Source organism: Pelophylax lessonae, assembly GCF_965119305.1.
Source record: "Pelophylax lessonae genome assembly, chromosome: 5".
Taxonomy (NCBI): Eukaryota; Metazoa; Chordata; class Amphibia; order Anura; family Ranidae; genus Pelophylax; species Pelophylax lessonae.
In genome coordinates this window covers 164627038-164640881 of record NC_138772.1, presented here as the reverse complement: position 1 = coordinate 164640881, position 13844 = coordinate 164627038, and the positions used below count along the sequence as shown (strand labels likewise).

Here is a 13844-nt window from a genome sequence, read left to right as displayed (position 1 = left end):
TTTTACACAGCTTTGTGAGGGTTGAGTACGTATTAACATTACAGCCACCACTGGTCCTGCATTGTATGTTGTAACTTTGGAGTGCCTGCCCATACAGTATTCTGGGGTAGGAGCAAATAGTACCAACATGCCTTCCACAGGAAAAATTATACTTTTGGCTAAAATCTATTATAAAGTCTCTAGATAACATTTAGCATATCAACTCATTTGAAAAATGGCCTACAGGAGTCCTGCAAAAATATCCCAAAGTGTTACTAAACCCAGGACACTGTATTCACTATATCTGGTCTCCCACAGTACACAGAACATGGAAATGCAATTATTTTAGTACATATAAAACAGGGCTTGACAAATTTTCCTGAAATCTAGGAGCCAGCTAAAAAAGTTAGGAGCCAGTTTTTTTTTTTTTAAACTAACAACCAAGCTTTATTTAATAAAACGGATACTAAATGTACACATGAATACGACTAGAACCCCACTCTCCTCTATAGCGCAATTGGATGAAAACAGACTGTCTGTCTCTTTCCATCCGATGCCATCTGATCCGATCCACGGGATGAATAGAAAATAGAACCACCATCCGTTTGCTTTTGGCAGACATGATCAGATGGTGGCAGATTACTGCTCCATAGAGGAGAATGAAGGGTCCGATCAGGTCTGCCTGAAAAACTGACAGGCGGACCTGATCAGACAGCCCGTGTGAAAGGGGCCTTCGGCTGTGGCATGGCGATGAGGAAAAAAAAAAAAAAAGATTATATATATATATATATATATATATATATATATATTTTAATAATAATTGGGAAAAAAAAAGAAATAATATTTTTTTCTAATTATTAACCACTTGCCGACCGCTCACATGGAGCGTACTGCGGCAAAGTGGCTCGTTCCCGTCCAGCGACGTAGACCTATGTTGCTGGACTCCTCCCCCTGTAGGCGGCGCTCGCACGCCGCTGGAGGCGCGCTCCCGCTGTTTTCATTCACAGCGGGAGTCGGGCCAGGGGAGGAGCGGCGGCGATCGCCGCTGCTCTGCCCCGATCATCGGGGAATCGAGTGAGGAGATCCGCCCGCCTGTGTAAACAGAGCGGGCGGATCTCCTAAGTGACAGGGACTGACAGATCGGAGTGTTCAGCATAGCTGAACATCCGATCTGTCCTTCTGTCACTCAGTCACCTCCCCCCCCCACACGTCAGTAAGCACCAGGCATACATTAACCCCTCCCTCTCCAATAAAATTAACCCCTTCACTGCCAGTGTCATTTTTACAGTAACAGTGCATATATATAGCACTGATTACTGCAGTAATGTCACTGGTACCCCCAAAAGTGTAAAAAATGTCAGTCAAGGGTCCGATCTGTCCGCCGCAATGTCGCAGTCCCGCAAAAAAAATCGCAGATCACCGCCATTACGCATTAAAAAAAACCCACCAAAAATGACAGAAATCTTTCCCGTAGTTAGTAAACGCAATAACTTTGGCGCAAACCAATCAAAATACGCTTATCGTGATTTTTTTTAACAAACATAGGTAGCAGAAAACAAATTGGCCAAAAATTTTAAAAAAATTCAATTTTTACATTTTTTTGGGGGGAATTTCATATAAAAAAATGTTAAAAATATTGTTATTTTTTCAAAATAAACGCTATTTTTTTGTTTATAGCACAAAAAGTAAAAAGCGCACTGGTGATCAAATACCACCAAAAGAAAGCTCTGTTTGTGGGAAAAAAAAGACGTAAATTTCGTTTGGGTATGGCGTCGCACGACCGCGCAATTGTCAGTTAAAGTCGCACAGCGCCGAATCGCAAAAAGTGGCCTGGACGTAAGACAGCAAAATCCTCCGGTGGTAAAGTGGTTAAAAAAAAATAAAAAAAAAAACACTCCCTGTCAAAGGTAACTAACTGGACAGGGAGATGGTAATGCATTGAGAAGAAACAGGCAGTGGAAACAGTCATTACAACAGTCATTACTCCCGGCCACCACAAGAGGGCGCCAGTTCCCCATTGGAAGCCTCTCTCATCTCAAGAAGGCCGAAAAGCCGGGGCCTCAATTTTCGGACGGCGCGGAAGTCCGTGCAAAAATGACAGGACACCTTCTGCAGGGCACCCCAGGCACCAGGTCGCTAATTCTAGTCGCAAATGAGACCTGGCGCCCGGGGTTTGTCGAGCCCTGATATAAACTGATAAATACCTTTTCTCATCAGCAGTATATAGCAATCTTGTGACTTCTATCAGTGTCCAGCCGAGCACTGGTTAAAGCTTGTTAGAGGCATTTTGATTTTCTTCTGACTGTCCTATGAGGCTGCTTGACCCCTGACTTTCTGTCTGGACAGTGCTGATTGGCCCTGTGCTGATCACATGCACCCTCCAAAAAAAAAGCAAAAACTCTCCAACAATACACCCCAAACTGAGCATGTGCAGAGTGCCTCCAAAGCTGTGTTCTATCAGCAGATGGAGGGGAGGATCAGAGAAGACAGGATCAAACAGCCTTTTCTTACAATGTGGAGAATTAACTTCTTAGGTTTCACAGTGAGTAAAACTTGCCTTACTGCATATACAGACTGATCTTACTGTTGCGGGTTTAGTAACACGTTAAGTTAAAACTTCTAATATTTTACATTATCTCCTATACAAAACAAGCAATATATTCTGCATCAACTTGGGAGGGTGCAAACATATAATTTATGGAGTGACCAGTATTCTGCTCTAAAGTGACTGTACTTTGAGTTGTAACTAACAAAAATAAGGCTGCAGGTTAATAACAGTAATTGTAACCCATGCTCTTACCTTTTCATTTCTTCCTCAACAGCAAATTGTCAGACACCCTGAAAATTATTAGTGTGATATTGGGTTATTATGCTCTTGTGGTAGATGTGTCTGTAAGTCAGAGCTCCTCAGTCCAAACGGTTTTTAAAAGGCTTTTATTAAAAAAAGGCAAAGCAAAAGACCAACACAACATAAAGTTCACATAAAGTTTCCCACACAGGGATTTTCCAGCTTTGTCAATACAACAGATAACTGAAAAAAGCTAGCCCACCTGGCTACGCTTCAGCAGCTCCACTGCTATTCGCACTGGTCTTCAGGTTCACTTAAGCCTTGTACACACTGCTATTTTTAATTTATTTTTTTTCGGTCTAAAAAAAACTGACCGCTTAGGTTGGAGCTGCTGTACTAACAAGCCGATGTAAGTACAGTGATTTCCCCTGCTGTTCTACAGTACACATGGGCTTCCTTCTGGGACGACAGCCATGCAGACCAATTTGATGCAGTATCGGCGTGTGGTCTGAGCACTGACAGGCTGACCCCCATCCCCCTTCAACCTCTGCAGCAATGTTGGCAGCACTTATATGTCTATTTCCCAAAGACAACCTCTGGATATGACACTGAGCATGTGCACTCAACTTCTTTGGTCGACCGTTGGGAGGTCTGTTCTGAGTGGAACCTGTCCTGTTAAACCGCTGTATGGTCTTGGTTATCGTGCTGCAGCTCAGTTTCAGGGTCTTGGCAGTCTTCTTATAGCCTAGGCCATCTTTATGTAGAGCAACAATTCCTTTTTTTTGGTTCCCCAGATAGGTCTTCGCCATGAGTTGCCATGTTGAACTCACAGTGACCAGTATGAGAGAGTGAGAGTGATAATATCAAATTTACCACACCTGCTCCCCATTCACACCTGAGACCTTGTAACACTAACGAATCACAAGCCACCGGGGAGGGAAAATAGCTATTTGGGCCCAATTTGGACATTTTCACTTAGAGTGTACTTACTTTTGTTGCCAGCGGTTTAGACATTAATGGCTGTGTATTGAGTTATTTTAAGGGGACAACAAATTTACACTGTTATACAAGCTTTACACTCACTGCTTTACATTTCTTTAGTGTTGTTGCATGAAAAGATATAATAAAATATTTACAAAAATGTGAGGGGTGTACTCACTTTTGTGAGATACTGTAGCTGCTATTTCTCCTAAGAAAATTGTACAAAAATTGTACACATTAAACGAAAATTGTTTGTTGTGTTCCCATACAAGAAAAATTTTAGCGTTTGTCCCTTTGGAAATTTTCATTTAGAATTGGCTGTCAAAAGTTATGTACACACTATCAGAAAATGGTACGATCGTTCCTCAGACCAAAATGTTTGCCCAAATTTCTTATAGTGTGTATGGGCCATCAGACTTGGTTGAGAATGACCCTGCACACCTGTGTACTCACACAGGCTGCAGGCATCCAGCAAAACCTGGACACAGGATTAAAGGTTCCATCCCGCCCAGGACACTTTAAAACCTTCAAGCTTCAGGCCTTGATCCGGACCTTCCAAACCTGGTGAAAACTCAAAGGATAAGTTCACTTTTTAGGAAAAAATAATACTGTATTTTCTGGCGTATAAGACTACTTTTGAACCACAAAAAAATCCCCCAAAAATGGGGGGTCGTCTTATACGCCGAATATAATATCTCCAAGGTAACCTAAGTATGAGTATTACCGGTGAATGTAATCTCTCAAGACGCTGGCTGTGTGGGAATCCTGTACCGGTATACCGTATGTACCGTAGCTTCGGCTACATACAGTGTACCGCGCTGAGCCAATCAGGGAGAGCGATGTATTCTATTATTGAATGCAAAGCCTGCTCAGATTGGCGGAGTAACATCAGCCCGCCTCTCTGACTCTGCCAATCTGAGCAAGCTTTGCATTCAATAATAGAATACATTGCTCACTGTGATTGGCTCAGCGCGGTATACTGTATGTAGCCGAAGCTACGGTACATACGGTATACCGGTACAGGATTCCCACACAGCCAGCGTCTTGAGATTACATCTACTGGTAATACTTGGGGTACCTTGGAGATATTATGAGAGATTACATGTATTACAGTACTAGGGTACCTTGGAGATCTATGAGAAATCTGATGTTTTTCAATGGTGTTACCTTGCTTCAGAAGGGGGGTAGTCTTATACAGTGAGTATAGCCCAAAACCTATGTTTTAACTTGAAAATTAGGGGGGTTGTCTTATACGCCCAGTCTTATACGCTGGAAAATACGGTAAATGCAATTTAATTTGCGGGTAAAAAAATGGGCATTTATTTATTATTTTTTTGGAGCCTGTAAAGCATTGCACCAGCGATCAGCAGGTGACTGGTGCCACGCAGGTCTACTGCAGATCTGCCAGTGTATCTGCTTCCCCATACATCCCTTGTCCCGAATCTGAGAGGAAGCATGAATGAACTATCACGGTGCTCCACAGCGCCTTTGTACTTCATTGAAAACTACAAGCCGACAGCTGCAAAGGCTGTCAGACCTTGTAGTTTTCAATGCCCATAGCCCTGTCAAACAGGGATGCTGGCTGGGCGAGGGCAAAGCCTCACTTGGCCACATTTTTCTAAAATTGTGACAGCTAGTGGGGAGGGAGAAGAACCCTGCTAGCTGTCACAGCAGGGGCCGGTCCGTTCGTAACATGTACACCCTCAATAATGTGATAACATCTTACGAAAGGTGAACTTATACTTAAAAGCACATCTTTCTCCGATCATAACAAACCTTCTAGAGCTTTGCATTAAGCCTGTGTGATTTCTACCATCATTATTTAATTTTACATCATAGCAGGGCCTTGCACTGTCACACTAGTTATATGAGGTCCCACTGTCCCTACGTGATAATGCCAAATGGCTGTACCAAGCACTGAAGTGTGAAAGGCAAAGGGTGAGTCATGTTTTCCTCCTATCCTAAATGTTCTTTGGTATCTAAAGGGCAGCAGTAGTTTATTATATGTGTTTTTTTTTTAGAATAAATGTTCCAGTTTTTTTTTTTTTTTTACTCTGGCTCCAGTAATGGATTGGCAGTGGGGGGCACATGAAATGTAAGGTCAGCCACACTATGGTGCTTGTTAGCAAACTGCAGCCTTATCTTCCTTAGATGCAACTCAGGGCAGACTAGCTTTAAGCCTTGAGAGCTGGTAACTAATTCCCCACTGTTTTGTCTTTTTTTCGTGTGCATATTGTAAAATGTACAGTATGTTTAGTCTTTAACAAGCATAACAAGATCTTGTAATGAGAGTTAGTGGGGAATTTATACTTCTGGCTGAAATCCTTTATAAAGTCTCCGGTTAACGCGTAGCGTATTAACTGATTTGGAAAATGGCCTATAGAAGTGCTGTAGAACCAACTTCCCCTGAGAGCTCACGCTGCCTTTTTATCAACCTTAAGCTCGAAAACCATAAGAGGTTGGTAATTGACAGTGTAATTTTGTTTTAGCTTCATGATAATATGGAGAATGGTGCAGCAAGAATGCCTTCTGAGTGCAATTGTGGTCACTTCCTTTATTGTTCTTTCATAAAAAAGAATCACTTGTTGACTTGCAATTAATCTGCAAGCTCTTTTGCTTCCTCTCCTTTGTGTTGTGAAAAGCTTTGAATTTCTAAAGTATCTTAGCCGAAGCAGATGTTTAAGCTTTCTCCGCTTTTTTTAAATACGTTTTCATTCCAATATCAAACTTTTTTTTTAAAGAGAGCTCACATTTTGAGGGTTAGGTAACCCCCAGCACCCATTCTTGCAAATTAATAAAGCCGTAATTGCTAGGTACCGTAATTTTCCTGTGCTTGTCCAGTGCTGACATTGCTCAACCAGATGCACAAATGTGAATGAGTGTTTGACACTTGTGTATGTGGTCAGACGTAACGTAAAGCATGTGTTTATGTGCACATATGCCAGCAATGCACACCACTGAATTATGAAATCATGGATTTATTAAATACTCCTTTATTTGCTGGACATTTCTACAATAGGACATTATTATACAGTATACTTCACTAGTTGTAAGTTTATATCGTTTTTGTGGGTGTACAACTACAAATGTAGATGCACACATTTTTGTATTCCTGGGTGTGCATGAACATTTGCTGTGACTAGGGTGCTACTGACATGGGCATCCAAGGTAAACTGGGTCTCCATGATCTAAAACGGGTTAGTGGCTTGTAGAAGACTGTATCTAAAATTGATAAGTAATGTTGTAGATACTCTTTAGAAACCTGTCTCACCCTGATGACCATTTATATACTTGCTACTCTAAAAGGCATTGTCCAGATTTGATTTGGTTTAGTTTCCTGCAGAGCTAACCTCAGCCTTTCGAGATGTAATAGAACCTAGAGGCATCTCTGATCATTCTTGAGGAAAGATAGTCCGCAACTCCTTGCTTGCTCTTTAAAATCTTCAAAATGTATTGATTCTCCATAAAAGACACAGTAACAGACAGCAGATGTAATGCTTTTCAGCCTTGTGGGCCTTGTTCACTACCAGTTTTCTGATCATTCTCCCCTGTTATTTACTACTGCTTTGGGGTGCCCTGAGTTTAACATCCCGCGGCGATTAAATCGTTTTCGGCTGGACCTGTTCCCCCAGGAAAACTCTTCACCATGCTTTCTTGAGATCTTTCTCTCTCAGAACGCTGACTCTGCCTTGTCAAGCATTGTATAGGATGCCTTTAAGGCTTACCTTCAGGGTCTTTAATTCAACAGGTCAGCCCATTAAAACCTCCACTCATAGAGATAGGACATGCCAAGACGGACACCTCTGCGTTTGAAGCCAAGTACATCTTGTACCCTACTACAACTAATAAATCAGAATGGGTGCTTTCTCAAACTAGATTAAATTCACTTTTGGCGGACAGGGCCCCAAATAAATAATTTTTCCAGAAAAGACCAACCTGGGCTGAAGGGGAGGTAACTCGCAGACTGTTGGCTCAAATAGTGAATTCCTAATATAATCCTACATCTGTTTTGGCTTTGAAAGACCAAACAGGGCATGTGTGTACTCAGGCAGGCTCTATTGTGTCTATTCTACAGTCTTTTTATCAGGACCTGTACGCCTCTGGGTTGGATTATACTCAAATGGAGTTGACCGCCTATCTTGACACTATTACCCTTCCTATGTTATCACAGGCATCTCAGCAACTTCTCAATGCTCCTCTTACCTTTCATGAATTGGAATTGGCGGTTTCTAGCTTTACCAAATGTAAAGTACCAGGGGTAAATGATATTCTGATGGAAATCTACAAAAGATGGGGTGCTAGTGCTCACTCTTCTCAAAATGTGTAATGATGCTCTTTTAGAGGGCCAGCTTCCCAATTCAATGTGTGAGGCAACTATTGTAGTTATACCTAAAAAAAAAAAAAAATAAGGATCCCTTATAACCCTAGTCCTATCGATCTATCTCCCTAATGTCCACAGACATCAAAATACTGGCTAAAGTCTTGGCTAACAGGCTGAATAGGGTCATAATACATATTATCCATCCTGATCAAGCTTGCTTTATGCCAAATATTTCCACAGCTGTTAATATTAGGAAAGCTTGCTGGCTGCTGGCGAGATGCTGGTTCCTGACTTGGTGGATCATGCCTTTTTGGCTTTGGATATCATTAAAGCATATGATAGTGTTGAATTGCCCTATATGTGGGCTGTTCTAAAGAAGTTTGGCCTTGGTTCTACTTTCTGTCATTGAGTCTGATTGCTTTATACAACCCCTAAGGCCTCTTTTAGGGTCAACAGTCTACAGTCCTTTCCTTTTAGGCACTTTTGTGGCACTAGGTAGGTGTGCCCTTTGTCCTTTCATTTTTATTAATTTAATCATTTTATGTTACTGGCTTGGTCAGAAGAACTCTGGAGAAAAAAAGGTCATGTCATATGCGAATGATGTCTTTTTTTGTTTCTATAACATTTTGGGTCATCTCTTCCAACAGCCATCGATTATATATAGATAAGTTTGCTAAATTCTGTGGACTAGCTTTTAACTGGGAGAAGTCAATGCTCCTGCCATTATATCCTGCCTCTAATGTTTTATCATCTACAGTGGTGCATTTTAAAATTGTTTCCTTTCTGAAATATTTTGGTGTTATTATGACCACCTCTCCTTTTACATTTATTTTGGAAAATGTTGCTCCATTGCTGACAAGGTTTCAAACCCAATGTAAGGTCTGTTTTAAGCTTCCCCTTTCCATAGTGGGTTGTATAAATCTAAAAAAAAAAACCTAGGATGTCTAAGCTTCTATACTTTTTAAATAATTCCCAAGCTTAGATCCCCCTGAAGATCTTTATTAAAGTCAATGGTATAATCGGAAATGTAATTTTATGAAACAAGGTCCCTCGCATCAAACTACAAACTATTACAATATCCGAAAGATATTGGGGTTTAGCGGTTCCTAACCCAAGAATTTAGTCTCTTGCAGCTCAACTGCAGCATCTAGTGTGATGGAACTCTGAGGTTCCCCCCAGCACCTCTCACCGCCTAATCTCATGGTTGTTTCAGGGACGTTCACCTCTGCATGCTTTGGAGGGGTTGCTGGGGTGCACTTCTTATACTATAATGACCACCTGTGTGTTGATGTATAAAGTATGGGATGCCATCAAGAGTCTATTGGGGGTTTCTTCCCTTAGCAAATATGCCCTTCATTTGGGGCAATGATAGACTCCCTAAGAATTCCACTCTTTAAGGCTTCCAGAGGTGGGAGAGGGCAGGAGTCTGAAACCTTGTTTAATTGTATGATAATGGCTCTCCTACATTTTATGTGCAGCTGATGCCAGAATTTTCCCTGCATCCTAGGTGGTTTTACCAACATTTACAACTGCGAAATGCCCTGTTTATCAGTCATTCAGCATAATTTTAAATCTTCCTGTCCTTTTGCCTGAGGTGACACAATTAGCCAGTGAGACCTTAGCACTGGCGTTACTCGCAGCATAGAGCTCTGTGCACATGACTTCCTCGTCCCCTTTCTGCTTTTCTAGAGGAAATTATTTTTCCTGCTGCTGCTAAAATTTAGACACACTGTTTGGATTCTCTGGTCTGACTACTGCCTGCCTTCAATGACGACGCCTATTTTGTAGAAAGAAAGCGGCACCTCCAGTAATAGGAAACTTGAAACTTGAATTTATTGTGAAATCAAGGGTCCAACACTGAACATACGTACAAGACGAACTGGATTAGCAGACGCGTTTCACACCGTGTGCTTAATCATTGCAATGATTAAGCACATGGTGTGAAACGCGTCTGCTGATCCAGTTTGTCTTGTACGTATGTTCAGTGTTGGACCCTTGATTTCACAATAAATTCAAGTTTCAAGTTTCCTATTACTGGAGGTGCCGCTTTCTTTCTACAAAATATATGGACTTTTCAGGTTGCGGACCTTGGCGAGCACCCAGTTTCTTAGGATTACCACAGTCTGCTCAGGATCTTTTTTGTTCAGCTGATAGCCTTTGAGCGGGGATTTGTTTCTTTCCCTGCTCTTCAATGACAACGTCGCCACCAGGGCATCTATATCTCACTCCTTGCAAGTTTGCTCTCGTTTGTGAATATGCAAGGCCTTACCTTTATTTGGGCCTAGCTCTTTACCGCTACAACCTATAGGTGCAATATGCAATATGTTTTTTATAAGACGTTTAGGGAACAGTCCTGTTACATCAGGCAGTCTTGCCTCATGTTCTCCTACTATTTCTGGGGACACATCGTCAGTTTCTCAGGAAGTAGTGGAAAGAGATAGCTAGCAGACAGGCAGCACTCACAACCTGAAAGGAGATTTTATTTGTTGGATTGTCAAAAAAAAAACGGTATTGCTAATACAATGGTATGATGTCATAAAAAAAGAAATGTGTATGCTGTGACCATAAAATACCTTTAACTCTTTTATGTATGCTGCTGTTCAGATGTAGGGCAACATTGACAACATTGTCACAACATATTAATCACACAATGGGATATTTTTAGGTTGAAGTTTACATTTTTATTTTATTGTACCATGGTATTCAATAAAGTGTATTTTGATATTTGTCCTTATACAATTTTCAGTTATTTGTTTCTCATTTAGTGTATACTCCCCATTTTCTTACCATAGAGTCTATGTGACCTTAGGATTACTGCACTTTATTTTTTGTGTGTTTCTTGAAACCCATCCTTCTAAAAAGAGATTTCTCCACTACATGGTCAATGGATGTCACCTGACTTGAGCTGCCCGTGTATTCAGGTCTCTGTTACAACACTTGACTATTATACCTTCAATAGCACACCTATCTTCCCCAGCCTGAAACATTTGATAGATTCTAACTGAGATGTTTCAGTGTCTTAGTTTATTAAAGTTTCCTGTTATACAAAATGTCATCTCCTCTCTTGAGTATAAAAAACACCATTTCATTTCCTCCAAAGTAATTATATTTACAGGAACTCCATTTACATTGTTCCTTTTCGTCCTTTTCGTACTGTCCCTCAGTACTTCTTTCTTATCCTGAGCTGCAGACTTTTGGTAGTCCTTGATCTAACACATCTCATTTTCTTATGCTGTCTCTGAATATACGATTTCTTCCCTTCCCTCTCCTTCAGTTAGAAACCTTGTCTTTCCGGATGTATTAGTTAGTCTTTAAATTTACTTCCCTTGCACTTCAATTGAGTGTGCATGACCCCTCTTCTAGAAGCATTCTAAGACTTCACTCAAAGGGGTAGGACCTGTGTCCCTCAATAGACTGTAAGTACAAAAATCATCTGATGGTCACAGTATGATCTTACTTTCCATTATCAAAATGGCTATTTTCCTTCTGATTCCCAGTCGTGCTGTTACCTCTGAAATGGTTTAGATTAAAAGAGAAGTATAGACTTTAAAAGATGCTGCATCTGTCCCCCACCGCCTTTACACTGAGAACGGAGCGACCAAACACTGCTGATCGCTCGGTTCCCCCCCCCCCTCCGAGCAGAGACCCATGACTGTCAGTCATTGGCCCTCTGCTCTGCTCCTCCAGTGCTCAGTGGAGCTCTGGGCTGTGGAGGGTGCGAGAGCGGGTTGGCTCAGGCTCTCAGTGGATTGATGAGGGGCTGAGCCAGCTGTGGGTCCAAGCATCTGGGTGGATCCCAACCAAATGGTAGGGATCTTTTCAGAGCCTGCCTGCTGTCAGCTGAAAATGGGTCACAGGAATACAGAAATAAGTGCACTCGTGTGACCTATAGGAGAAGAATAGCCAAAATAGCTTTTGTCTTCCTACAAAGTGACTGAGATTCTCAGTTTACATCTTTGAAAAATTATAAACATTAAACTTTTTGTCATGCATAATTACATTAGTTCAGCCTGGCACAGTGTAAATGTGCATATCCCATACCTAATGGACTGTTGGGGAAGCTGGAAATCACTGTAGTAGCTGGGGCTATTACAGTGATAGCCACAATCTTCCAGGCGCTGCCTATGTTCTATGCGAGCAGCTGCCTCGCTGCTCAATGACCATAGGGTGTTTTTCGCTCAGCACCGCCACTTTTCATGGGACACCTTATATTTTTTTTTTTTGTAATTAATACAAGGCATTCTCTGATTGGATGAGATCTAGATCATGACATTACTGCCCCCCCCCCCCCCAGCCCCACCTGTGCCATTTTTCAGAGAGCTTTTTATTTGCCTTAGTAGGAGAATATTTAGATCTCAGTGAACATACAGAGTTCAACATTAAGCAGTATTACACTTTACAAAATTAATATCACAAGCAATTTTAAGAAGTTCAATAACAATTCTATATGGGTTTTCTTACTAAAGACAAAATACATACATTTTTTTTTGTTAATTTATGTAATCAATAAACAAAACATTTCACTGGTCAACAAGCATGTGCATATGCATTCGTCCAAAAAAAAAAAAAAAAACACATAAAAATGCAGAAGTGTTTTGGAAAAAAAAAATGCAGAAGTGCATGGTTCCCAGTATTGAAAACTTTGGATCGCCAATAGTTCACAAGGCGGGGAAGGGGTTCATGAGCCTAACACTGGTTTACAAACCCGATTCAATGATGTGAAACTCATTTTTATAATTTACTGTGCACCATTGCTCTTAATATTTATATTTTTAAGAAAACTGTACTAGAGAGATTGTAGGCGCTACTATCCCTAACCTCTTTCTGAAAATGATAATTGCCTGGTGGTGATCAACCTTATCACTTTCTGAGTGGCTGACCTGGCAATAAGCAAAGTTAGTAAAAACATGTTTTAATTCTTGCCCCAGATCAGCCACTTAGGAAAGTGCTGAAACCTTTGGATTAGGACAACAGCCAAGCAACTTCTCAATAGGGAAGGTCAGTAGTGGCAGCTTAAAAAACATAGGAGTACCTTTAGGGTTTTACTCACTGACAATAGGTTGGGCAGATCTTGGTAAATGAGTTTTACTTAGTAACAGTTCTGTTTCTTTATATTTATAGCTGCTGATTCCAAGGAGCTACAGTTTTGGTTGACTCCGCTTCAAGCATGTGCCAAGTATCATACTGAGACCAAGGTAAATGACCTTTAATAAAAAAAAAAATATAATTTAGATATTGATACTAATACATACAACGAGCAGCCTTAAAAGAAAATGTAATGGTTTAAGAATGATTAAGGCTGGGTGCACATTGGTGCGCTGGGGTTTGTGTGCAGCACAATTGTAAGGGTGCTTTACCTGTGGTTTTAGGTGAAATTCAATTGACTTCTATTAGATCATGCATTTTCATGAAAGCTCATCAAAGCCCTGCATGCTGCATCATTGTTATGCTTTCAGAAAACGTCTTGTAGAAGTCAGTGGCCACCTACCTAAAGCCATGATTGTGCTGCACCCAAATGGCAGCACACCGGTGTGAACCTGGCCTCAATTTCACTCACAGTTATAAAGAGCTCTTGATTTAAAGAGGAACTACAGTCTGCTCACATAGTTTGTAATAAAAAATCTTTGCTAATCTGAAGCTTCCCTCCAACCACTTTGCATATTCTTTTATATATACTGTCATTCTGTACTTGCCAAAAATGCTTGCAGAAATCTCCCTCCACAAAGTCTGGCTTCAGCCATTTTAACTGTGGGCAGCTGAAGCTGATGACTGTTC

The 13844-nt window shown here is 41.0% G+C and overlaps 1 protein-coding gene across 2 annotated transcripts in view; it reads left to right on the top strand.

The window, feature by feature from the left end:
- OSBPL10 (oxysterol binding protein like 10) overlaps positions 1–13844 on the top strand; it is a 745381-nt gene that overhangs the window by 201601 nt on the left and 529936 nt on the right. For both annotated transcript variants that reach the window (XM_082258274.1, XM_082258273.1), the window contains exon 3: positions 13191–13264. In XM_082258274.1, coding sequence (XP_082114400.1) covers positions 13191–13264 — 74 coding nt within the window. The remainder of the gene's footprint in view (positions 1–13190; positions 13265–13844) is intronic.